The sequence below is a fragment of the Pagrus pagrus genome, assembly GCF_965226575.1.
Source record: "Pagrus pagrus genome assembly, chromosome: 13".
Taxonomy (NCBI): domain Eukaryota; kingdom Metazoa; phylum Chordata; class Actinopteri; order Spariformes; family Sparidae; genus Pagrus; species Pagrus pagrus.
Genome location: NC_140197.1, coordinates 11,181,327 through 11,206,314, shown reverse-complemented (window position 1 = coordinate 11,206,314; position 24,988 = coordinate 11,181,327). Strand labels below are relative to the sequence as shown.

Genomic DNA, 24,988 nt, shown 5'->3' with positions numbered 1-24,988 from the left:
GCGACAGAGTCTGTTTGTGAATGACGTAATGAGCGTAAAACAAGATGGCGTCGTCTTAGGCACAAACCGATGTGAATGAGTTTATCGACGAAGAAGTGTGCCTCTCTTGAGGCTCTGCTGTTGTTTTACGGTTATTCCGTGAGAGAATAATCTTGACGATCAGATACGTGTCTCGTAGGCGTTGCTGAACGCATAGCCTGCGGTTCTTGTTGCCTTTCTACCGCGACCCTCCGGTGACAGCCGGGGAGGCGAGGTGCTGACAGACAGGATGGACAGCGGAGAGTACATCTCCACCATGGAGAACATGGACACGACGTTGGCGGAATTAGGAGACGAATTCACTTTGGGAGACATCGACGGTGAGTAGTTGTGTCACCGCTTAAGGTGTTTAGTGTTGTTGGTTCCTAACTTAGTGTTGGCCTGTTTCCGCTCAGTCTGACAGCACCGTGAGATGCTCATCCTGCTGAGCGGAAGGAGCTCAGGTGGTCTGCTTATGACTTATGAGGAGGGTGCACGAGTCGCAAAGTTTTGTGTTCAAAGTGATCATGATACTGTTGGTTTTAAAATGGAAGTCAATATCTTCACACTTTCTAACATTTTAATAAGCGTTGAAATTATAGGCTTTACACTAATGTGTCTGTTATTTACTTAAGTCAGTTCTATTTTAGTCCACACAAAATTTGCACATTGCAAATATGCGCATGACATTTGCAAATTATGACGTTTGGAAGCTATTTTGTCACATAGCCCTTTTACTACATCTATATTTGTACACTGCGACAACTTTTAGATGTTATTATGCTGTCTGTTGTGAGTCCAGTGCCGTTTGTCTCAATAAAAAAGCCTCTTTGGGATTCAGTGGAAAAGTAACTGGAGGAAATTGTAGGCACAGTGTTATGTTCCATGAAGCAGAGGTGGGAAACAGTAAGAGGTGTTATTTAGCAGGAAGCTGTGTATGTGGGCAGTGAAGAGGGACACACAGGGACAGTGTGAGTTGCTCATCAAGTTTGTTATTACTGTAGGGCCATAACATGAACCATTCAGAAACAGTTATTTAGACTTCCATGTCAAGATTTAAGTATTTATTGGAATTTGATTAATAAAACCCCTTTATCTTTCTTCATCCTCTTTTCTCAAGCATATTCTGCTTGGACAAAGTTTGTGGGACAACATCCCTGTAAAGACCCAATTCTGCACTCAGCAGGCGGGCAGTCAGTGAGCAAACAGCATCCATGATCCAATCTCCCTCTTATCAAAACAAGTTTCACCCCTTGGCACACAGTGAAAGGACAGGGATTTTGATGCTACGCTGGCCAGCGCAGAGTCACCAGATTTCCATTAGGGTGGAATTTTACTGAATGCTAAGTCACCAGACCGGACTGATGAAGCCATGTGTGTTTATGTGGTGTCAGACAGTGTGAGATGAGCTATCCTATCTTTCTGTCTACTGACCATGGTGGGCAGTGTGTTTATAATGGTCATCAACAGACAACAAGACGATATTACAGATGATACTTAGCCAACATTGACGATACTTCACCAGGCTTATGAAACATTTCTGACTCTCCACCTGCTTTTGGTGTCTGATGTTAATTCTCTTTTCAAAGGGGGCCCTTGGGATAAATGAGCAGACAGCCCCCCCAAACACACACACACACAGTTATGTAATCCCACTTAATCATTGTGTCAAAAGACAGGAATGTACAGATTGTGTGCGAGGGTGAGATGGAGAGAAATGACAACTGGTTTGACTGATGAATTCACAGGCAGGCTGCAACAAAGAGAGCACACACTTGAGTTTCGCTTCGCTCAGTCTCTGTTTGGTCCACAGCTAATCGATTTAATACAATTTTCCCATCAGGGAAAATGGATCCTAATGATGTGCTGAAGAAATTTGGATTTCATAAAACTAATTTTAAATCACCTGAGCCTCTTTCAAATCTTACAATGGTGGGTCTCAACAGTCTTTCTGTACAGCCGCTGCTTTGCTGTAGACCCTTAGAGATATTGAACCTTTGTTCTTCAGATGAGTCCATTTAGTGTGAGATCTAAGAGGCCCCTGTAAGGGCCCATGCACTTGAACCTATATTCATCTAGGACATTCTTCTTTCCCAATTATTCTCTTAGCAACTGCGAATCTGGTTATATAACCTGTTTTCTTTGCGCGGCTGAGCAGCCGAGGAAACTGTCCCCCTTTGATGGATTTACCCTTTGTGTCAGCTTGTCTGAAGCTGTGGGGGCTCAGGGCGGCTTTGTCCTGTCTGTCATGAACAGTCTGCCCCCCCATGGAGGGGTATAAGTGCATGTGCTAGTGTGCCCACATAATGTGTGTGTGTGTGTGTATATATATATATATATATATATATATATATATATATATATATATATATATATATGTGTGTGTGTGTGTGTGTGACGTGAAGGACAGCCCTGTAAAAGCTCAGAAGCAGAAAGGCCAATTTATGTTCATATGTGTATGCTATTTTCAATCAGGGCTTTTGCTTAAAGGAAGCATGGAAAAAAGGAAGTACTGACACTGCTTACGTCCCTCACTTACTGCTTAACTCTCAGTGTCAACAGAAGTCACACCCACAGTCATAAGTACCATCCGGGGAATTACCATCCTTGTTTTGCCAGTTTGTATAATGAGGCTCTTGATTAAATCACTTTTTATGTTCATGATGAAAAGAAAGCTATATATGCAGATAACAACACATTTATTGTTTCACAATACAGTCAGTCAGACAGTCAGGTGACAGGAAGTTGCCTGCTGTTGCTGACAAACATGAGAACCCTTGATGATGTCATGTTTGTGAGTATTTTGATTGGCCAATGTGGTTTTTCTGGGCCAATACGATTTATAAATAAGTAGAGTTAGGTGACTATGTCAAAGCCAAAAATAGTAGATTTATCACTTAAAGTTTATTTGGTTCCAGAAACAGAAAAACCCACATCACAGAAAAGCCCAATAACACAGTCTCCAAAGAACCAGACAGAAAAAAGATAACAAAATAATTCAAAATAAAAAGGCAAAATAAACTAATACTGAAAAATAAAAACAAATGGACAAAACAAAATAAGTTTATCAAAATAAAAGTATTGACATGACATGTTAAGAAAATATGTCTGATGTCATCATAATCTCATAATCTCTGCAATCTCTGTAACATACTCATCAACTCTGATGATGATGATCTTTGAGCATGACCACAGTGCATGGACTAAATCACCCAGCTCTCTGTTACATCTCCAACATTCTGGCGCTTCTTTTAAACCTAGTCTGAATGGTGTGCAAGAAGAAGAATTGATGGGAGATTGTGAAATGTTTTTGCCCAATCTTGATGTCTCTAGACACCTGTTGGGTAAATCCAGTCATTTTGACCAGGTTTATTTATAAGCATAGACTAACAGTGGGAAGCCCCGTGTCCTGTTGCCGCCATACGCAACATCTCCTTGATGAGGTCCAAGCCCTGAGGAGGAGTATGTGTAGAGCCTATAGTACTGACAAGGAGATGTCTTTAATTGGAGATATCTAGAAAAATTGATAATTGGCTAAATTGCTCAATCAAATTGTTGAATGATTTAAGGACACTCTCTCCATATAACTGGGGATTGACCAACAAAGAGTTTAGTGTGATCCCATGTACCAGAAGGCAGACAGATTCACTGTAAGTGCGAGATGATGGGGTGGGTGTGGGCATTTGGCAGCATTCTAGCAGGTAGAAATAATAATGAGGGAAAAGAGGTGCATACTGACTGTTCTGTTGTATACCATAGGGATTCTCTCTCTGGGAGAGTGCCCAGTGTGACAGGTGCCTCAGGTTAGAATAATAATAATAGAACTGCAGATTTAGGATGCCCAGGCCACCAACTACAGGTGTCTGTATTTTTGGCCTTTTGCCGTTCCATAATTCTTTATTTTACAGAGAATATCAAATTGTTTAAAGTATTAAATGGGAGAAGACAGTGGAAGAGACTTAAGGAGATAAATCACTCTGGGGAGTACAATTCATTCTAATAATATTTACCCCACAGTGACAGATGAAGTGGAGACCATCTTTCTATGTCTGTGTTGATCTTATCTAGAAGTGGGTCAAAATTACATTTTACTATATCCCATACTATATACATTTTACTGAGCCAGTTGAAAATAATGACTTGGGGCAATAGGAGGTCAGAGGGAGGGCCTCCAACTTTGTCTATTACACCCAATAACTAGAAAAACTTGAGAACAAATGGTGCACTTTCAATTAATATACTTTAACAGAAACTGGACAAAACAAAACCCTCTCCAATTCTGATGGTTGTAAAAAAGCTAAATATTGGATTTGATAATTGGTCGATCTCTAGTGAGTATCTCTGTCTCAACTTGCATACATCCATTCTGGTATCCTAGCCCTTTCTTTATTGTGCTGACTGTAAAATCTGATATCATGATGGTGACAAAAATACAGTATGTGCTGCCTGCAGCTCTAAACTAAAACAGAAACATAGCAAAAGTATAATGACTAACGTAGGACCTGTTTACTTCATCACATTTCACACACATTATAACATGAAATGTGAACATTTTTAATTTATTTCAGATTTCTAGTCCATAGTAGGCAAAGATAATAGATAAAGGAAAAAAAAGATGACAAAATAGTTTTTTATTGACAGCTTTTTAATGTTGTGTAGACGAGTTAAAGCCTCTTGGGAATCAAATTATAAAAGTCACTGACTATTTAACTGATAGTTGGCAGCCTTAACAATTGAATATCAGTTAATCATTATTAATATATTAAATATGTTGGACATTTTTTCATTAGAAAACTGTCTTGACTGAGTTGATAAATGTTCCATACAAACATTACACAAACTAATGACTACACAAAATAATCACTTCATTTTAACTGTGGAGCTCCGATCAGTCACTGTTCAACAACTGGCTTGACAAAATCCAACCCATATTGAGGCTACTAAATGGCTAAAATATAATAATAATATCAGTTTGTGTAGAATAGGGCTACACAATTAATTGCAAAATAATCGACATCGCAATATGACTAAGTGCAATATCCAAATAGCAAGAACTGCTATTATTTTATAAAGGTAAAATGTGTCACAAAACAGTGTTTTAATGAAATTTTGTAGTGCTGCAGAGATGCTCTGGCCTACAAAGCTTGTTATCCAGATGTAATTGTTTGGCAGAGACCGGGAGAAATGCCACATCATTATGATTTTCCTAGTTTTTCAATGACAGTAAAAATTGTGATGTTAAGTGAATCATCCATAATAATCATGTCTTATATTGCTATCGCGATATCTGTTAAAATAATTGCAATATCACTTTTTGACCATATCGTGCAGCCCCAGTGTAGAATGTCTTTTTCTATTTTTTAAACAGCAAATTACTTCTATTTTAATTAAAAAAAAATTTCCATGCCAGTGTTTTATTTTGGATATATTTGATGAGGAAATATTTGCTATTTGTAAGAAGATACTATTTAAAGGATATGTGCCCATCTATAATTGTTGGTTAATACATTTTTAATTGGTTAAATTCTTAACAGCAATTAATCAATTAACTATTAATCATCAACATCCCCAGTAGTCAGTCATTATGATGTCACAAAGAAGTGACTGGACTAAACATCAACATACATATAAAGTAAGGCAGATTCATGCTTGACTTGCACTGTCTCTGCCTCTGCCTCAGCAGTTATGTTCATCTGTAATCGTTTTCCCCATTGAGAATATTAATGCTTTCATCTGTGCTGGTGTGTGTAGTGATTTCAGTTCACACTTGAAGCAGCAGATGAATGTAGTCTGTTGGATTGTCTGGTTGTACAGTAGGACTAAGTTCAAGGCTGCAGGCTCTGTTTATTGACACTTCATTGACCCTGAGGACTGAGCCCCATATGTACCATCAGTGATAAAGATCAACCAGGATAGCTTCCACCACATGGACCCTGTCAGGCTGTTGTCAGGCGTCTTGAGGTTCCAAAGTCCTGTGAGACCATGACAGATGCCGTGTTTGCCACAGTAATGTGTTCTTGCTTTCCTCTCATAGCTATCAAGAACAACAGTGAACAAGAGATGTTAACACCAAATGAGGAGTTAGAAAAAACAATTTTGTTTCATAGTATTCATAGCTTTATACTGTGATAGATATTTATTTTCATACAATGTAAATCTTTTTTGGAAATTCAATTTAGAAACCCTGTAGTCTGTATAGTTATAATAAACAGGTGTCGTTTAAACAATCACGTTATGTTTAGAAGTACTTGAAATTTGGCATTTTTACAGCTGTGTATACTCGCAAGCAAGTTTCTTTGCCCCTGCCTTTGCATATATATAAAAGGAAAGTCATTTATTCCTTAGCTCCTCTCAGTATAAGACAGTTAAAAGAAACGGCGCTGCAAACTATTCTTAATTATCATGAGGAGAGGATTTGTTGCAGTTTTCGTGAAATGGGTCTTACAAATTGGCAAATAAGTGTATATTATCATATATATTCTATCACCACTGTATGGAAGGAACCATTTATTGAATGTCATTAGGTGGTATTTAACATGATAAGAGCACAGTGCTCATTCATCATCATTATAGTGCCATTCGTCCGTCTATCCATCCATCAGGTAGCTCAGTGCTGCTGTGCTTTCTACCCTGTTCCAATTATCTTTCTGCAGACATTTTCAAGGCTATCTGTTTGAAGGCCTTTGATTTCTGTACAGTCATTGTACTGATTTATGACCAGGACAGTAGCTGTTTCTGTGCCGATTCAAGGCCTGTCAATGCAATTCTCTTATCTTCTTTGGTCTTATCTGTTATCAGATAACAACATTCACACATCTAACACGGACCTGCAGTGGGGCAACCTTACCACTGTGACTTAATTTTCAGTTGAAGAGCTCTCTCTCAAGGACAATTGTGAAATATGCAGATTATTACCTCCTGGTTCTGTAATATTGGGTGCAGCCTGAGCGTAAAGGTAGTCAAGTAATTGTCACCGTATAATGTAAAATGGGATTAAAATGGGAGATTGGAAGATTATGTTGTGATCTCTTGATCTATAGGTGTCACCACATTATTCACATTCTGCTCTTACCGAGTGCTACTGTAGCACTACAACTGTAAATCTAAATTAATCTTTTATTATTAAACTTTCTTAATATATAACTATTTCAATTGTAGAACTGTGAAGTAGTTCACTTATACCTGCTGTGCTATCCTTTTTTCATGTTTAATATGATTGAATCAAAGGCAAAGCGGTCTCAAAAGCTCTTTGTAATGTCCGTTCTGTTTCTCTGTGTCCTCAGAGATGCTGCAGTTTGTCAGTAACCAGGACTTCCCAGATCTGTTTGAGGACCAGATGACCTCGGCAGGCTCTGCACAGAGCGGTGGCGCCAACACCGCCCAACGACCTGCCGTTCAAACCCCTCAAACCCCCCAACCTCCCCAGACACTGACCCCTGCTGTCTACCAGAGCTCCAACGTTCAGACACTCTCCCCCCAGTCTCTACCCCTCACCCCTCCCCTCACCCCCGCCCAGACACCCTCCCCTACCATCGCCCCCTCAGGGCAGCAGCAGCAGCAGCAGGTGACCCGCAGCCCTCCACTCCTTCAGCCGCGACCACAACTGGTTCAACCCATCCAGCCGCAGCAGACGGCCCAGCCCACTATTCAGGTATAGTGTCAGCTGTCTGACATCACTTTCACACACAAATCCTGTGTTTGAGATAACCAAGTTTTATTATTCTACCACTTGTTCTACTAGGTATGTGTCTGCACTGTTATGTAGCATATTGAAAGCTGTGGGTCTGAAAGGGCTTTATAACCGCTGCAGATGGACTTGTGCTGTAGTTTTGAGTGCAAGGCGTTTTTCAAGGTGTAATTTCATTGTCTGTTGTGTAGACAATGTGGATTCATTTTCTGTTATTGTGCCAGCCAAACTAAAAAAGCTTTTGCTGACAGTAGACAAATAGTACCGACAGTCTATGAAATATAATATCCAGCTCAGCACCCTTACGAACAGCAATGCACATCTCAGCAAAACTGTAGTCAGCCTGACAGACATAGTTTATCGTCTTGAGTGAATTACCTTTTTCCTAAAACCATATATCAATAAAGAAAGATAGACTGTCTTATAGTGCATTAAAGTTTAATAGCCTCTCAGGGAAAAATACACATTGTGATGAAACTATTTTTTTTTTTCGTCACTTAAATGCAGATGCAAACCCAGGGGATCCCCATGCAGACCCATAGCTTCCCAGTCCACACCTTGGTTCAGACCCACAACCAGACACCCCTGCCCATCCAGACCCAGGCGGCACAGACTGTAATGATCACCTCTAGCGGTGGACGTTTGATCCAGAGTCCCGTCATCTGCCACCAGAGCCATGCTCCTGGTTTCCAAGGTGAGTGAAGAGTGTTATTGCAATAATAATATGGTATGTACTTTAAATTTGACTGACAAATGATCCATCGCCTTGTCTCCCATTACCAGTCCTTCAACCACAGGTTCAGAGCATTGTGACGTCGCCACAGCTCCAACCGGTGACCATTCAGCACCAGCGCGTTCTGACCCCAACTGGTCAGACCATCCAGACTCTCTCCACAGCACCCGCCACAGTCCACACTATGCAACAGCAGGTGCAGCAGGTACCTGTATGCAGCCTCAATGTTGTTACTCACAGTTTCTACTGTCAGAAAATGATTCAGAGTTGCAATTGACATGATGATATGAGAGCCACACATTGACCGTTGGACATGTTTTCATCAGGTTCTGGTCCAGCAGCCTCAGATTCTGAAGACAGACTCACTTGTTCTGACCACACTCAAACCAGATGGCACACAGGTGCTGTCCACCATGCAGAGCCCCACAGGGATCACCACCTTGACCACGCCCATCCAGAACACAGCTCTGCAAGTCCCGGTATACAGCTAGTATAAAAGATTTTGTATTATTAACTGATTCACAACAAAAAAAAAGAAAAATCAGGAATCTAATGTACTGCTACTCATTTCTTTCCCCAGACGCTGATGAGTAGCAACATCCTGACCACTGTCCCTGTCATGATGGGTGGAGGAGGAGGAGACAAGCTGCCGATCAAACAGCTACAGCCAGGCTCTTCACACTGCACAAATGGAGCCAGATCAATCATGGAGCAAGGCCATGGGATGGGAGGAGTAGTGGGCCCAGGAGGAGTGGTGAAGGAGGGCGAGAGGAGGACGACCCACAACATCATCGAGAAGAGGTACCGCTCCTCCATCAATGACAAGATCGTGGAGCTCAGAGACCTGGTCATGGGCAATGATGCCAAGGTTAGTTTCAGTTATTTCAGTGTTTAGATGTGGAAAGTAATCCACTGAATACACATCCTGACGTTTCCTCCTTCATGTCTTCCTTCCCAGATGCATAAGTCAGGAGTGCTGAGGAAGGCCATTGATTACATCAAGTACCTGCAGCAGGTCAACCACAAACTACGACAGGAGAACCTGGCCCTTAAGATGGCCAACCAAAAGAACAGTAAGTGTTTAAGGGTGTATTCACACCTAGCTCATTTGGACCAGTTGTTTTAGCTCACCTCAACTAGAACTCTAACAGTTTGTTTGCATTCAGAGCAAAATTGACCCTACTCTCTCAAACAACTGGCTTGTGCATGGCTTGATGATTAAAGATAATGTAATCTAGTTTATCTGATGCACCGTCTGAAGAACAGTTGTTGTGGTTGTACGCATCCATCGGAGTCTATCTCTGAGGGTGAACTCTTTAGGACATTTTCTAATAACATGCATCGGGACGATGTGTTCTAGTTGCATTCTAAATGCTCTCTCTAACGGGATATTTTTATCCATTTAATGAGCGCTGGTATAGTAACCACAGAAATGCAGTTAAAACATTTCGCAATACAAACTTCTGAGCAAAGTGTGATCTGTAAAAAGTTGAGTTTCTCTTTCTATCTCAGAGCCAGTGACGCTGCCTGAAGATGTGGAGCTTAAACAGGAAATAGTAATGATGTCACCTCCAGCCTCGGAGTCTGGTTCTGGTTCCCCATCCCAGTTCTCTCCTTACTGTGTGGACTCAGAGCCAGGCAGCCCCTTACTGGATCACGAACAGGTAAACGCACAAAGGCAGGATCACACACATTGTTTATGTCCCTTTTCTGTTTTCTGTAGGGGGGGGGATCATCATCAACCATGTTTGTTTCAACCTGGATCAGAGTTTTTAACAGACTCATTAAGTCGACATGTGTATTAATGTAGGTGACAGAAGGGACAGTAGTGGTTCAAAGTGAATGCACTATTTTTAGCTTCTAGTTCTTTTGTGCCGTCATTTGGAGGTTTGTTTCACACCAAAGTTAGTTGTTAGAGTAGTAGTAGTTCATTCAGTCACTACTCCCCCAATAGAGTATTGTGAGGATGGCTCAAGAGATTCTTTAGAAACAATTCTGATCTTATTTATTTTGAATGTTACAAGGGAGGAAGGTTTAAAAATATGCAGATGCTCAGATTTGTCAATATTATTTTTCTTACAATCTTGTTATTCTACTGGATGTTTGTCTTTCTCAGGCTCTGTCTATCTGTAAAATTAAGATTAACTTTTTATCATTTCTCTCAGTTGAAGAGTGAGCCAGACTCTCCCTCCTCGGTCGGAGTGATGGATCGCTCTCGACTGCTCCTCTGCGCCCTGACCTTCTTCTGCCTGTCCCTTAACCCGTTGCCGTCTTTGTTGGGCTCTGAGGCCTCGGGGAGCCCCAACTTTTCTCCAGGCCACGGGCCATCTAGAACGCTGGTCTGGTTCCCGAGTCACACACAGGACTTTGGTGAGCAGGGTGCTGTTTATTAGGGTTCATGCCACATGTTGGGAGTTTATAAGTCATGATTAAATTTGTGACTCAGATATTCTAAAAGGTATAGTGACCTTACTGCGTGTTTCCTCTCATCCTCCAGCATCCTGGCTTCGGTGCCTGTTGCCGTGGGTGATGGTGTGGGTGCTGAGCGGGGTGGGAGCTGTGTGGGGTTGTGTCAGGGTGCTCTACCTGTGGGAGCCCGTCACACCCCTCCACTCGCCAAAATCTGTGTCGTTCTGGAGGCATCGGAAACAAGCTGACCTACATCTGAACAGGGTGCGTAAAGATCAGCCTTAAACAAACCAAGAAAGACACATGGAATCATATGTATATAGTATGAATTTTCCCTTGCTTAAGATTTTTTTGTGTTAAAGTAGCTTCTCAAGAAAGAGAAGCATTTCCAAATATAGGACATATTATCACACTAGTCACATTTCATATATCTTTGTGAATAATAATTCCACTTTTTTCCAGTTTTATTTGTGCTGGGAGATTTAGATTTGATGTTCTCACACTTATTTCATAGCACTTCACCCAGTTTTCTTTGATTCTTACTGTTTTGATGTCTGCCTGTTTCCTGCAAGGGTTTATTTTTAGCGCCTGTTCAAATCGTGTTCAGATCTAAGTCATGACCCTCATCACATGCCTCCCACCATCTTTCCTGTCAGTCTTCACTGAATACCGATTATCTTACTATTTTCTCTGTCTCCTCTCTCCTGCAGGGAGATTACACAGCAGCAATGGCCAGTTTAGAGACGTGCCTGTCTGTCTTGACCAGAGCTCTTCCTTCAACCAATCTGGACCTGGTCTGCTCGCTGTCCTGGAATCTGATTCGCTACTTCTTGCATCGTCCAACGCCCCTGGGCTGGCTAGTTCACCAGGTTAGGGGAAAGCATGAGGGGGAGGAAGCTAGGACTAGCGCTAAGGATGCGGCACTTGTTTACCACCGGCTGAGCCAGCTGCAACTCACAGGTGAGTGTTGAGAATAAAGCTGGCTGATGCTGTACACATGCAGAAAACTGACAGAAGACATCACAACCATATGACATTCATGATTAAAAAATCAACTTTGCCTTAATTTCACGTTGAAGTTCCATGAAGTATAAACACAGCGTCTGTTCTTTCTCTTTAGGAAAGCTGCCTCAGCGCAGCAGCCTGTGGGCTTTGTCTCTGTCTCTGAGTGCTGTCAACCTCAGCGAGAGCGCCCAAGGCAAAATGGCCCCCGCCCAGCTCACCCAGATGTATGTCACTGCAGCAACAGCCCTGCGCACTGTGTTGGGCCACCACCTCTCTTTTCTACCTGTAAGTCTCACAGTGTCCCATCATTGATCCAATTTATCTCACAAACACACAGAGGAGATGGCTAATTTCATGAATATCGGATTTACTTTGGAGGAATTTACTGTCCATCATCGGCATCATTTTTCTTCCGTGTCTGTCCTGCAGGGTTATCTGTTGAGTTGTGCAGAGGGTGTGGCCAACCAATCAGAGACAAAGCCAATCCCTGACTGCCTGCGCTGGCTCTTCACCCCATTGGGTAGGCAGTTCTTCCTCAGTTGCGATTGGTCAGTGAAGTCCGAGAGCACCGACGAGGTGTACACCTCTCAGAGAGACCCAGGTATGTTGGATATGAACGAGTTGGCACATGATTTGTTTTGCTCTTTATATTTTTACTTTCTGTCATCTTTGTTCTTATTTGAACTCTAAAACAAACAGTCCACAAAGTTTAAGGTGGTTTCTTGCTAGCCTTCTTTTTGTAACACAAAAGGGTAGAATCACAAAGCCACACAGGTCTGACATAATGTGAAAATAAATTAAAAGACCATCAGCCTTAATGACAAAGAAATACTCCTTTTTTAAAGAAGGCCTAATCATATTACAAGACTAGCTTTCTATAGAGACTTACGAATAATGTAACATTTCCAAACTCTTTATTGCAAGTATTACTCAAGCTATTTGTTACAAGTAATACAACTAAATTGCCTATCCTTTTCTGGGAGATTATATGCCCAGTGACAGATAAAATGGCACAGCGAAAGCCAAGTATATAGGGAACCAACCTAAGTGCCAATGGTGTTATTATTCTATAGCCATTACATTGTGCTTCATGATAAGTTGCCACTTGGGTAATAATTATTAAAGTATAAGGAGTCCAACAGAGCATGAGATGGACAGGTGGATTGGTGCAGCAACAGCAGTGATGCAGGTGTTGTACTGGACTGCCTGACGACAAAGCTCTTTATTTAGCAGTCAATCCACGTTAAAACCCTCATGAGCTTTGGGCAGTGACCGAAAGAATGAGATCACACATACAAGTGGCCGAAATTAGTTTCCTCTGCAGGGTGGCTTGGCTTACCCCTAGAGAGCGTGTGAGGAGCTCAAATATCTGGAGGGAGCGCAGAGTAGAGCTGCTGCTCCTTTATGTCCAAAGGAGCTAGTTAAAGTGGTTGGAGCATCTGATCAGAATGCCTCCTGGGTGCCTTCCTCTGGAGGCATGTCCAACAGGAGGACCCAGGGTAGACCCAGAAGATGCTGGAGAGAATATATATATCTCATTCATCTTGGAAACGCCCCAGAATCGTTCAGGAGAAGCTGGAAAATGTTGTTGGGTAGATGGTCGTATGGACTTCCCTGCTTAGCATGCTGCCACATGCCCGTGATAAGGGGCAGAAAATTGATTGATGGATGCGACACTGAATCATGTTGGCTAAATTGGCTCAAGATCTTTGTTGCATTGTGTTGAATATTGCAGTTCTTTGGTTGTGAAGGACAGTTCAGAGGCTTAAAAGGGACTTAAAAACATTTCAATATATATAAAAGCTATTTACTAAATGTATGAATTGATTACTTACTGTACATTGTTTGTCTTTCCCTTGTTTATTTTTCCCTTGTGTTAAAGAAAGTTTGCTGCATGCTGTGATTAAATTGTTTCCCTCTTGATTTTCTCCAGCTGACCCCATAGCCCAGCTGCACCGCTGCTTCTGCAGGAAGCTTTTGGAGAGAGCCGTTCACACCCTCATCCAGCCGCAGAGCGACTCTGAAGCAGGCAAACGCCAGAACGACTCTGGGTAAGACAGTGGTACCAACAATGTTTCTGACAGTTTGATTTGAAGTAATGATTCTGGATCTGTAAACCTCTTACTTCATCTTTCCTGGTCTCTTTCAGGGAGTTTTCAAGTGCCCTGGAGTTCCTCCAGTTGTTAAACAGCTGTACAGAAGACTCTCCCTCCCCTCCTCCTCCCTTTTCAACTCCTCCCAGTCACACCACTACTCCAGGTATTAACAGCATGATTAAAACAACCCTGCCCAATAGAACGCATGAATCACATCGGATGTTTGTGTGGGCAGAGCTGTATGATTATCAGCAGAGCCATCACAGACATTACTGTCAACATAAATGGATTTTCTTGCTCAATTTGCAGCACAATGACAACCACCTTTGGGATTAACTTTGTATTATAACAGATTACACTTGCAGTCATTGATTTGTGGTGGTAAATGACTTGCAATGGATATGAATACATTAATGATCTGTTCGGGTGATGTTAATTAGCTTCAGTCTTGATCAATTCTTGTTTTCATATCAAGTCATGCTGCACACAAAGCACATTATATCATCTCACACATACAGCTTTCAATTGCAGGAGAAACGGAGAAGAGACAAAAAGACGGGGATCTTTTCTCATTTGACAATTAAACCGTGACTAGAAAAAGCTTTTCACAGCCACAACAATGCCCCAGAAACGTCCACCCATGCTCTCATTTTGAATATTTATTTCTTCTCTTCACACAAATTCTTTTCCTCTTCCTGCCAGTGGGAGACCCTGTGAGCCGTTGGTGGGCCTTGGTCCTGAAGGCTGCTGTGCATTGGCTACAGGGCGATGATGTCGCGGTGAGGTCACTGTTGGCAGAGGCAGAGCGAATGCCAAGGGCTCTACACACTCTTGAGTAAGTGAAGTAATACTTGTGTCAGTTCATCTAAAATATCACAAAACAAACAACAATACAGATACTAGAATAAACATTGTTGAGCTGCTCAAACTGCAGAAATCTTATGAGCTGTTAAATTACAGAACTTTCAGATAATCTCCAACTGGATTCAGAGACATGGGAGACATTACTTTGCACAGTTTTGTCTGTAAACTGTCAACTAATTTCTGTAAATTCCAAACATCTAAGATAAATTAAACTAATAATGGTAAAGACAAGCTACACATTTATCTCTGTTAAAAAGAAACCAGAGTAACCATCCCCTCTGTTACTTTCTCTCCTCTCTGTTTCAGCCACCCTCTGCCCAAGGCTGTGCTGCTGCTTTGCAAGTCAGTTCAGATGAGTCTTTCCCCTCTGAAGGGAGAGGGGGCGGTAGCCTGCCTGTCCCACTGCGACAGAGCCAGCAGCTACCTGCGCTCCAGCGTCTCTGTGCCACTTGCCCAGTCTGGAAACTGGCTGAACAAGGTAGCGTACAAAGAATCTGTTCCAACACTCCCAATGCTGGCACTATGATCTCTTCAGATCTGCTCTGGGCTTTTCTTTCTTACATAATCTTGTCTGCAGCTGCACACATATATAAATGGCAGAAACCTGCTGTATGTTTCATAAGGTCGATGCCTTCAGGGTTTCAACATGCATACACACACACACTGCATGCTCAGTTGGGGCCAGGGCAGGCTGACATGGGGCTGTGTGTGTGTGTGTCTGTGTGTGTGCGCAGTGTGGGTGGAAGGAGGTGGCTGTGGTGCATTGTAGTTGCATTGCATGATCCTGAAGCCGAGTGCAATGTGTCTGCAGTGCAGTACAGAGGCCTCCCCAATCTGCACGCACCCGCTACACACCCCAGCTCAATTTCCTGCTGTTACTTTTAAAATTTTAATGACATGCATGTTTGGTGAGGTAAACTTGGAGTGATGGTGGTTGGCGGTCATTGGTGGGTTGCAGTTGAAATGGAAATGCATCATTTAAAAACTTAAATCAGCCATTGTATACAATGAACAGAAATGATCTATCACTCACTTTGATCACTCTGATCTTTGTCTCCTTTCCCATCCAAGGGAGTGGAGCTCCTGGTCTGTGACCTTCTGCTGACCTTGAGGACCAGTTTATGGCAGCGGGGAGGCAGCAGCAATGGAGAACCTGGCCCTGCCCCTGGGTCCCAGTTGGCTGGTTTCCAGAGGGACCTCAGCGCGCTCAGAAAGCTCACACAGTGCTACAGACAGGCGCAACACAAGGTACATCCAGGACTAGATCAAGTCAGATATGTTTATCAGCAAAAGGTTACAGTCGGTGGAGTTTATAACTGTGGACATTGTCTATAAGGTGTCAGAAGCTGCAATCAACAAGTTGAAGCCTATGTTGTATGTGTTTTGGGGTGATTTTGGAGAGCAGCACTGGTGGCAAATCTTATCCTGCGTTCGGTTGTTACCACACATGTACACCTCACAACAAGAGCCAGGGATATACTAGATAAGTGCCAGGGATTTACAATTCTGACCTTGAACATACTGTATTTCCAAAGACCGACAGCTTGGCGATCAGTAGATTTGAGTTTTTGATTGATTTATTTGCTCATATAGCTCTTCAAATCTCACAAATCTGCAAATCTGGAGAAATTCCAACAACAAGTCATTATAGCCCAAACTGGCCTCTAATAAACTGTCACTGTGTAGCTTTCAGACAAGCTAAACAAACATTTTATAATGGAATGAATCTGATTTTTAATGAAACACTGAAAAGTGGGCAACTCTCCAGATTTGTGAAGCTGTAACAAGCTTTTAACTAAATGTAATAAACCCCTCAATATGTTGCTGCTAGCAAGTCACATCCCTAAGTGTTTTTTCTTGTGTTAATAAGAAAAACTCTGCGCTGCACTAATAATAAGCCTGTAAATCACCCGGGGCCAGCTAATACATTTACTGTATCAGCCGTGAAAATCGAGTTCTCCCACTCATACCAGCTGCAGAAATCTTACTGCACTTCAACATATCATCAATCACACTTGTAAGATTTACTGGAGTAGTCATTACTGTAGCCAGGGGGTCTTTAACAACTACTGCTTTCACAGCGGTCTGTGATCATTTGTTATATTTTGGCTTGAGCAAGACTCTGAGAACCGCATGAACTGCATTATTTTAAGAGTTCCTGTTGCGAGACGACTGACAGAGAAATATTCACTCATGGTGTTGTGCAAGAAAGTGAATGAAAGGCTCCACTGATGGTAGATTTGTATATGTATATCCCCTGTAGTATACTGTGTGGGGGCTGAAATGATGGTGTTTTTCTGCTCCAGAAACGCATCACTGAGACAAACACCTGGAAATCCTTGATGGTTGCGATAATTGTGTCCCTGACGTGCGTTTTTTTTTTTTCCCTGCAGGTGTTTCTTCATGAGACCACAGTGAGGCTGATGGCTGGAGCCAGTCCCACACGCACACACCAGCTGCTGGAGCACAACCTCCGGCGCAGAACACACAGCGCCTACACAGCCGGTTAGAAGCTTAAACTGATTTTTCACATATCGCTTTTAAGTAAAACATACACACTCAGAGTGTTCCCCTTGCTGCTGGCTCAGGACCAGTTTCCCTGTGGTCATGTTTAATCTTTACTATTAATGGCAAAACAGAGAAACTTACTGCAAACAGTCCTAGAGGAAAACATTTATTTACACACACACACACACACACACACACACACATACCAGAAGGTAATGGACACTTAACTTTGTCTTTCTTCTCAGAAGGTGAGTGCGTCCTGGGTGAGAGGGAGAGGGCTCACGCCATCCTGCTGGCCTGCCGCCACCTGCCCATGCCTCTGCTAACCCCGCCCGGGCACCGTGCCCGCCTGCTGGCCGAGGCCAAGCGCACCCTGGAACGTGTGGGAGACCGGCGGTCCCTGCAGGACTGCCAGCAGATCCTGCTGCGCCTCAGCGGGGGCACGACCATCGCTGCCTCCTGAACGTGCACAAACACACACACGCACACATACACAGATTAGGGCTACTCAACGGAACAATGAACTCTGTAATTTTCTGTAATAAATACAAAGATGTCAACCAGGCAACTCATCCACCAACAACATTTCTCACCCATTTACACCCTCATACAGACAAAGGACCATGGATATAAAGACACTTTGTCAAACTGCCACACTTCTCTCACACACACAGCTGATTATTTTACTGTCACAGCTACAACAAGCTCTCAGCCCTATATCCACGCAGCAGCTAAAACACTCAAAGACTACACATTGGCTCCTTTTAATACTTTGCTTTTATTGTTGCAGCACAATCATGCCACCTTCTGGACATTAATGATACCCTGCTGGCTAGCTGCCTCAATTTTAACAGTGCTACACAACAACAACAAGGAAAATCAGGTTTAATAGGCCCCAAAGGGAAACCGTTATCTAATAGCTGTTTAAATTAATGCAATGCAGCAGTGCATTGATTAGCTGTGGGATACCAAGCCGTACAATCATTATTGGCACACTGCAACGTGAGTGCGGCAATAAATGTGTAATGTCTCATTGATATTGCAAGGCTCAAATAAGAGTATTCAAGAGTAGACAAGTCTGTTAAGCATGGCTGTAGGATGCAGACAGGCAGACTAGCTTGCTTTTAACCATACAGTGCTGAGTAGTGTCTCTTCTTATCTACCTCATAACACTGTACAATGTTAGCATTGTGCTGTGGAGCAAAATAGAATACTTAAGCACCATGTCAGTTATCCTGGATTTGAATTAAGTGACCATTTGAAGTGATGCTTGTGCTTCAGCATCTTTCTAATTGAACCTTGCTGGGCTGCTTTATTTAGACTTTAGGACGCAGCAGTACTTGACTGGATGTTGCAGAGAGGATGATAGAGAGCAACTTGCTGACACACTTGCAAGAAACAAGGAAAAATGGCTGGATTCTGGGAATGTCTAAACAGCAGAGGGAAGCAGCCAGTCATGGGCCGATAGGTTTGAAAATGGCTACCTAAAAACACAAATACACACTCACACAGATGCATATACATATTACATGTTAAAGTAATTGCATACAAACTCGCAATGTGATTGTATATAGGTTGTACATAGCCAGATAAACAGAAGTAGATTAAACAGGAAGTCCTTATTCACTGCTTGAGAGGAGGAGGAGGAGGAGGAGGAGGAGGAGGCGCATCACAGGATGCAACGTGATGGTCTGAAGCTCTGACCTGGAGAGCGAGGTCAGCTGCCTCACCCTTAAAGTGATACCCTACCAATACTTTTTTCTTTTTAATCAAACACTTGCATGCCGTGTGATATGGGTGATTTAAAAAAAAAAAATCACTGATGGAGAATAGCGGCTGCGGTCAGTCTCAATTCATGATGGTTTTCACAGCAGAAGAGAAAGTATCAAAACATCTGTGAAGGCTCCTGCAGTCCATCCTTGCAAAAAGCCACCTTTAGAGCCTACGGGCAGTGAGTGTCAGATACACATATTATCTCGATACTATGATGTTGGGCTGTGGATCACTTTAAGGTATATCTAAGTGAAAATTATCTGATAAAAGTAAGGAGGGGCATTTCTTTTCTTCTTGGAAGTGATGTCCACCTATGATGTAAAGCTCTCAAGCAAAATGGCCTTGATGTTATGTAAAAAAAAAAATATTTTATTATGTTTCATCATGTTTGTAATGATGAAGGGGTTGTATCTTTGTGAATTCTTTGTCCAATTTGCTTTTTATTTGTAATTGTTGACTTATTCGTGATACAGCAATTTTTCGTCATTCCTCTTTCTGTGCTCTGATTCTTATTTAATGGTAATGTAATATTAATATAAATGCTCTTTATGGGAGAATTGGAGCAGTTTTGCAGTTATGTCATTGTTATTGTTTTATATCAATACAAGCAGCCTAGGGTCAGGAACTGTTGGCGGAAGAATCGCTGATAGATGTTGTGTATTTTATTGAAGAAGTAAACAAATAGCTTGAGGTTTTAGAATCACTCTTTCTTCGGTACACGCTTTCATTTCTCTGCTGTTTTTTAAAATACAAGCAAACAAGTGTATGCTTTTAGAAATATCCAGAACTCTGTCTTCCAGGTCAACTCAATTTTAAAATAGAAACCTAAAGAGTCATGAAAATACTGATAATATATCAGTTTAGATGATCTTTCCTGACTGGTAAAAGTGTGCAGAAAAGAAAGCAATGCTCAACCAGCCATCAGCAGGCTGAAGATTTTGCTATCATTAGAATTATGTTACAATTGTTTTTCGTCTTTCCCCTTGATGTATTTCATTGTCCGAATTTCTTTGTTCATTTTGATGTTTGTTTTTATAATAAAACGACACATGGCAGTGGTTGGTGTGTTTCATCTTTAAGTGTTAAAAGTCACATACAGTTTGTGGATGTGTAATAAACTCTAGGAAATACAAATACAAGCACTGAACAGAAGTAAAGAGATAACACCACATTTCATGTTTCATGAAGTGGGTGTCGGCTGAGTGTGAATGTCAGTGTAAATCTGATAACGGCGGCTGTGTGACTGGTTTCCTCTTTCACACTGTGTGGCCGAGTGATGAACACTGGACACCTCAGTCTTAATGAAACACTCCCAGCAGTTCACAGAGAGATGGTACATGCCTTGATATATACAAAGGTTCCTGCCACTGAAGGGAGTGGAGAACAGCTGATCACCACAAAGGTGTCAGAGGAGTACCAATTAGGAAATGTCAACATAAATACAGACTAACTCCATTTGATGGGGAATCATATTCTATCAATATTATCTCCAAAGATGCTGACCTGGTATCAAATACAACATGCTAGTAACAGATAATGCATTTCAAGACAATACCTGGATACCGAAGTTACAATAGCCATGGCACCTCTTAAAGCCAGTGGTGGAAAGTAACTGAGTACATTCCCTCAAGTGCTGTACTTCAGTACAATGTTGCATAAGTATTTGAAGTTATTACATATTTGTATTTTCTGCTGCTTTCTACTAAGGAATATATTTACTTTTTATTCCACTGCATTTATTTGAGATCTTGTGTTACTTTGCAGAATCGGATTAATAATACAAAATATAAACAATCTAATATTATGCTAAGATATATTATCCATATTATGGATAAGATGATCCCCGAGGTGAAATTCATAAATAAAAGAGCAGTATATATCGTTAAAAAAAACAACCTCCACCTGTACCAGCTGCAACATTAAAGTAATGTAGGCTACGTATCAATACATCAATAATTATAATTAAATAATAAACTAAACATGATTGGAAAATGTACCATTTTGCGCAATGAGTACTTTTTTCTATATTTTTATACTAATAGGAAAAAAATTATTAGCGGTGGAAGGAGTCCATTTAGGAGAAGTTACTTTGACCTAAGTAAAATATCTGAGGATTTCTTCCACCGCCTCTCATGAGAAGGTTTTTTATGACACGTCTGAACTAATAATTCATTACTTTGTCCTAAATGCTCGACGTGTGCGGAACTGTTAAGGCTTCCATCTGCGTGTTTGTAGTCGGACAATCCTTATGACGTGCTCCATAAAAACAGAAGCCGGAAGTGTAGGGAAAACCAAACTCACGTGTACAACATGAAAAACACAAAAAAGCACAATAATGTGTCCAGAAAGACTAAATTCAAGCCAGGATCCAAGAAAAGAGAAAACAAATGCATCGTAACGTTTGACGACAAAGACAGACAGTAAGTTAATCTACGGCTTTTAACATATAGCAGATGTTTGCTAGCATCTTTGCGTTAGCTGTCACAGAACTGCTTCAATATCAGGCTAGCATTAGCTTCCTACCAATTATTTTAGTCATATATATTGCTAAAACGATATCCACAACTTGTGTTACTCTTACGTAGTTTTTATGACTAATAAACAAACACCAGGTTTTACAGAATGTGAATAATAATTATAAAAACACGTAATAATGCTGAAACCATAGAAAAAAGTCATCTTACGTGAAAGTATTAACCTTTGAAGCATTGTTGTGGTCTTGGTTTTGTTAATTTATTTGTATTTTAGTTAACAATCAGTAAGCACTGTATGTAAGTTATATAAATTATTACAAAACAAGTGTAGAATTGACCTACACAGACACAAACAAAACAACAGCACATGTGAAGTACATATACAGTATAAACCATATCAAGGTACCAATCAGCTTGACATGATGATTATTGACATCTGTCATCAGGTATAATCTAGTTATTGACTCCCTTCTACATAATCAATTATCATATTGTGTTATTTTTTCATTTGTGTCCCTTAATATAACACAACTCAGTATCCCTGGCTGACCAATTGCGTTGTAAATAAGAAATTTCAATAAAAAGTGCCAAGTTAAGTTTGATTTTATTATCATTGATGTGTTACATGTACCCTTTATGCCGCACAAACGTGCAGAAACTTTAGAAAGACTGGTTCCTTAAGTTTCTTCCTCTTGTGCCCTGTCAGGGAGTATTTAACTGGTTTCCATAAGCGAAAGGTGGAAAGGAGAAAAGCAGCCGAGGCAGAAATTCGGAAGAAAATCAAGGAAGAACAGATCAGAGTCAGAGAAGAAGTAAGTGTAAAGTGCAAGCATGTGGAGTTAATATCTGTTTGGGGTCGACACACGTTGAACTGTGTGAGCACATCCTCATGTGTTTGGCTGTCTGCTTTCAGAGGCATAAGGAATACATAAAGATGCTAAAGGAGAGGACTGAAGCTCTTGGTGAGTTCGCAGCGAACATCATTTTACTGATTCATAACACCTGAGAATCTGTGCTCGTTGTTCATTTTTTTCCCCTCATTTGATCCCATCTCTCAGAGGCTGCTGAAGATGATCTGGAGGATGTTATAACCAACACAACAGAGTCTGTGCAGTACGATCACCCCAACCACACTGTCACTGTTACAACCATCAGTGATCTTGACCTCACAGGGGCTCACCTGCTTGGACCTGCAGCTAACCAGGTAAACGGTTAAACCTCAATTCATCATTCCTGATTTTTTTCCCCAACTCAATTATACTGCTTGAGGCTCTATTTGGTTGCTCTGAAAGTATTTGATACTAGAAATGATACTGATGGTATTAAAACACCATAAACACTGCTTTTCTTTCAAAGGTTGACGGGGAGGAGGATGAAGAAAAGAGAGAGGAAAGGGAGGAAGGGGAGGAGAATACAAAACCAATGCCAAGAAAAGCTGGGAATCCAATCATGAATAAAAAGTAAGTCATAAATTCAATACTTTTTGTCTCACTGGTCTTATTTTTTACCTTTTTAAAGGTTACATGGTTGATGGAATGGGTCTAATACGCTATACGCAACAATAATACAGTGGTGACATCATGGATGTATCCATCAGTTTGTCAGCCTTTCCTCCTCCAGCCCCTGTCAGTCCAGCTACATTTCTTTTTTTTTCTCTCCCTTGCCGCTACAGGATCCGCTCCCTAACTGCGTCGCTCAACAATTTCACCAGCAAGAGGAAGAGGAAAGGGAAGCAGGAAGGCAGAGGAGGACGAGGCCGTCAGACAGACAAGAAACACGCTGCCCCAGAGAGTAAAAACAGAGCGGGGAGGACCAGCAAGTGGCAGAGACGTCGAAAGACTGGAAAAAGAGTGCATCATCAGGAGTGAAGAGTGAACTGTGAAGAGACTTGACTTCCTGTGTCAGAGTCCCACAGGTGAACAAATTGGAGTATTTATGCTCCTGTGTTTCAACAGGATGTGTGTATGCTGAGAAGTTTGTTAAATGAACACAAGCTGATGTGGACGATCAGTGTTGGACCATGTTGGACCGTCTGTCATGACGTCGCTCAATGTTTCCATCGCCTCCTGAAATCTTGTGCTCAAATTTGTTCATCCTTCAAAACAAAACTGTTTTTGTAGTGTCTTTTCTTAACTTACACAAGTTGTACTGTATTTCCTGAAAGTTTCATTAAATAAAGGATTAATCTTGCTAATAAGTGACCTGGTGATGCAGCCACATCTTACAAACTGTCAGTGTGCTCCGTGTGGAGGTTTTTTTCTTGCCATTGTTTAATAGGAAACTTGACACTGTTGTCAACATCCTCCCTAGAACATCAGGAAATCAACCCTTAGAGCTGTGTTTCCTCTCAGCTCAGTGTTACCTGTGTGTGTGATCCAAAGGAGAGTCAGCCTCTGTGTCTCTCACAGAACCTCATTCCTTATTTGAGAACCTTCTACCATAATGTATGTTAAACCCCCACCTCACCAGTGTTTATTTATTTACGTTAACCTGAGCCAGCGTGTGCCAGCTGTCACTAGCATGAGCGTTTCATTTCGCTTTCTAAAGCCCATGATATTTAATACAACCGCTCAATAGAGGAACCGGCAGGCCACTGGCTCCATGTTGGCTCCAGGTCGTGTGTGCTTCATGGTCTCTCGCTGTGTCAACTGAGAGCCGCCATGGCGGTCATGGATGCTTCAGTTTCACTCATTGTCAGAACAGCCAATCGGATTGATTTGAGAGCTTGGCAGCTCGGGAGGATAGAGAGCATGGGGAAGAGGAGGCATGTGCCTGATGGGGGTCTGGTGGGCAGTTTATCTTTGGACTTCTAATGACAAATTCAAAGTGGCGCTGACAGCCGGCGCCTCTCTTGTCAGGTAATGCTCATCAATTCTATTATCATTTTTATCAAAGCATCACAAGACATTTTCTACTAATGGGTTAATTCATTACTAGAGGCTGTAATGCTTGTAAAAGCTGTTACAATACAGTGCATGTGCCTTGTGGTTGGTTGTAATGCTACTGTGTGGGGAGCTTTGACAGTGCTCTGACTGGCTTGTGTTTCACTGTCCTGTAGTGTGATTAGTTATCACCTACCTTAACAGTTCCACTTTAGATCTCGCATGAACCATGAAATAAAAGATCCTCTTACCTACTCATTCAGAGCCACTGCTCTGTGCTTACACCTGTCTCCAGTAATGCAGTGTCACAGCCAGACTCAACAGCATACAGGGTTTTATATTCTCTTGCTTCTTTTTATGTCCATCTCTTTGTGCAAGATGCTTTGCAAGATTTTAAAATATTTAATTCAACATATCTCTTTGCGTTGCTGTACTTGATTTTATAAATATAATATTCTAAGGTTGTGCTTTTAATGTCTTTTATATTTCATGGTGATTCTGCACCTTGCCCTGCTGCTGTTCCCCAGTTTTCTCTGTTA

At 41.6% G+C, this 24,988-nt stretch overlaps 2 protein-coding genes across 4 annotated transcripts; both read left to right on the top strand.

The window, feature by feature from the left end:
• The first annotated feature begins 39 nt into the window (after positions 1-39).
• On the top strand, positions 40-20,148 carry srebf2 (sterol regulatory element binding transcription factor 2). 3 transcript variants are annotated; one of them, XM_084371354.1, is made up of 20 exons: positions 40-359; positions 7,302-7,669; positions 8,213-8,399; positions 8,489-8,643; positions 8,765-8,917; positions 9,019-9,306; positions 9,397-9,511; positions 9,951-10,102; positions 10,604-10,808; positions 10,936-11,111; positions 11,558-11,807; positions 11,968-12,137; positions 12,282-12,453; positions 13,786-13,903; positions 14,002-14,111; positions 14,651-14,783; positions 15,119-15,290; positions 15,884-16,060; positions 17,206-17,317; positions 17,566-20,148. In XM_084371354.1, the coding sequence occupies exons 1-20, from the start codon at positions 269-271 to the stop codon at positions 17,781-17,783; spliced, it is 3,522 nt and encodes a 1,173-aa protein (XP_084227480.1). In that variant the 5' UTR covers positions 40-268; the 3' UTR covers positions 17,784-20,148. The 3 variants fall into 3 exon arrangements, with proteins under 3 accessions (XP_084227480.1, XP_084227479.1, XP_084227478.1); XM_084371353.1 differs by having other exon boundaries at positions 8,489-8,649; positions 17,569-20,148; XM_084371352.1 differs by having other exon boundaries at positions 8,489-8,649.
• Positions 20,149-21,349: 1,201 nt separating this feature from the next.
• nol12 (nucleolar protein 12) lies at positions 21,350-23,768 on the top strand. The gene is made up of 6 exons (XM_084370603.1): positions 21,350-21,513; positions 22,274-22,379; positions 22,481-22,529; positions 22,626-22,771; positions 22,924-23,027; positions 23,240-23,768. Exons 1-6 carry the CDS (start codon positions 21,404-21,406, stop codon positions 23,433-23,435), a joined length of 711 nt encoding a protein of 236 aa, XP_084226729.1. The 5' UTR covers positions 21,350-21,403; the 3' UTR covers positions 23,436-23,768.
• The last annotated feature ends 1,220 nt before the right edge of the window (positions 23,769-24,988 follow it).

What these genes read in the sequence shown, in the direction of transcription:
- nol12 (XM_084370603.1), top strand. Translation starts at nt 21,404, where the DNA reads ATGAAAAACACAAAAAAGCACAATAATGTGTCCAGAAAGACTAAATTC. An exon ending in TTGGACCTGCAGCTAACCAG is followed by an intron (nt 22,772 to 22,923) that starts GTAAACGGTTAA and finishes TTTCTTTCAAAG; the next exon opens with GTTGACGGGGAGGAGGATGA. An exon ending in AATCCAATCATGAATAAAAA is followed by an intron (nt 23,028 to 23,239) that starts GTAAGTCATAAA and finishes TTGCCGCTACAG; the next exon opens with GATCCGCTCCCTAACTGCGT.
- srebf2 (XM_084371352.1), top strand. Translation starts at nt 269, where the DNA reads ATGGACAGCGGAGAGTACATCTCCACCATGGAGAACATGGACACGACG. An exon ending in CCTTACTGGATCACGAACAG is followed by an intron (nt 10,103 to 10,603) that starts GTAAACGCACAA and finishes CATTTCTCTCAG; the next exon opens with TTGAAGAGTGAGCCAGACTC. An exon ending in ACAGACAGGCGCAACACAAG is followed by an intron (nt 16,061 to 17,205) that starts GTACATCCAGGA and finishes TTTTCCCTGCAG; the next exon opens with GTGTTTCTTCATGAGACCAC.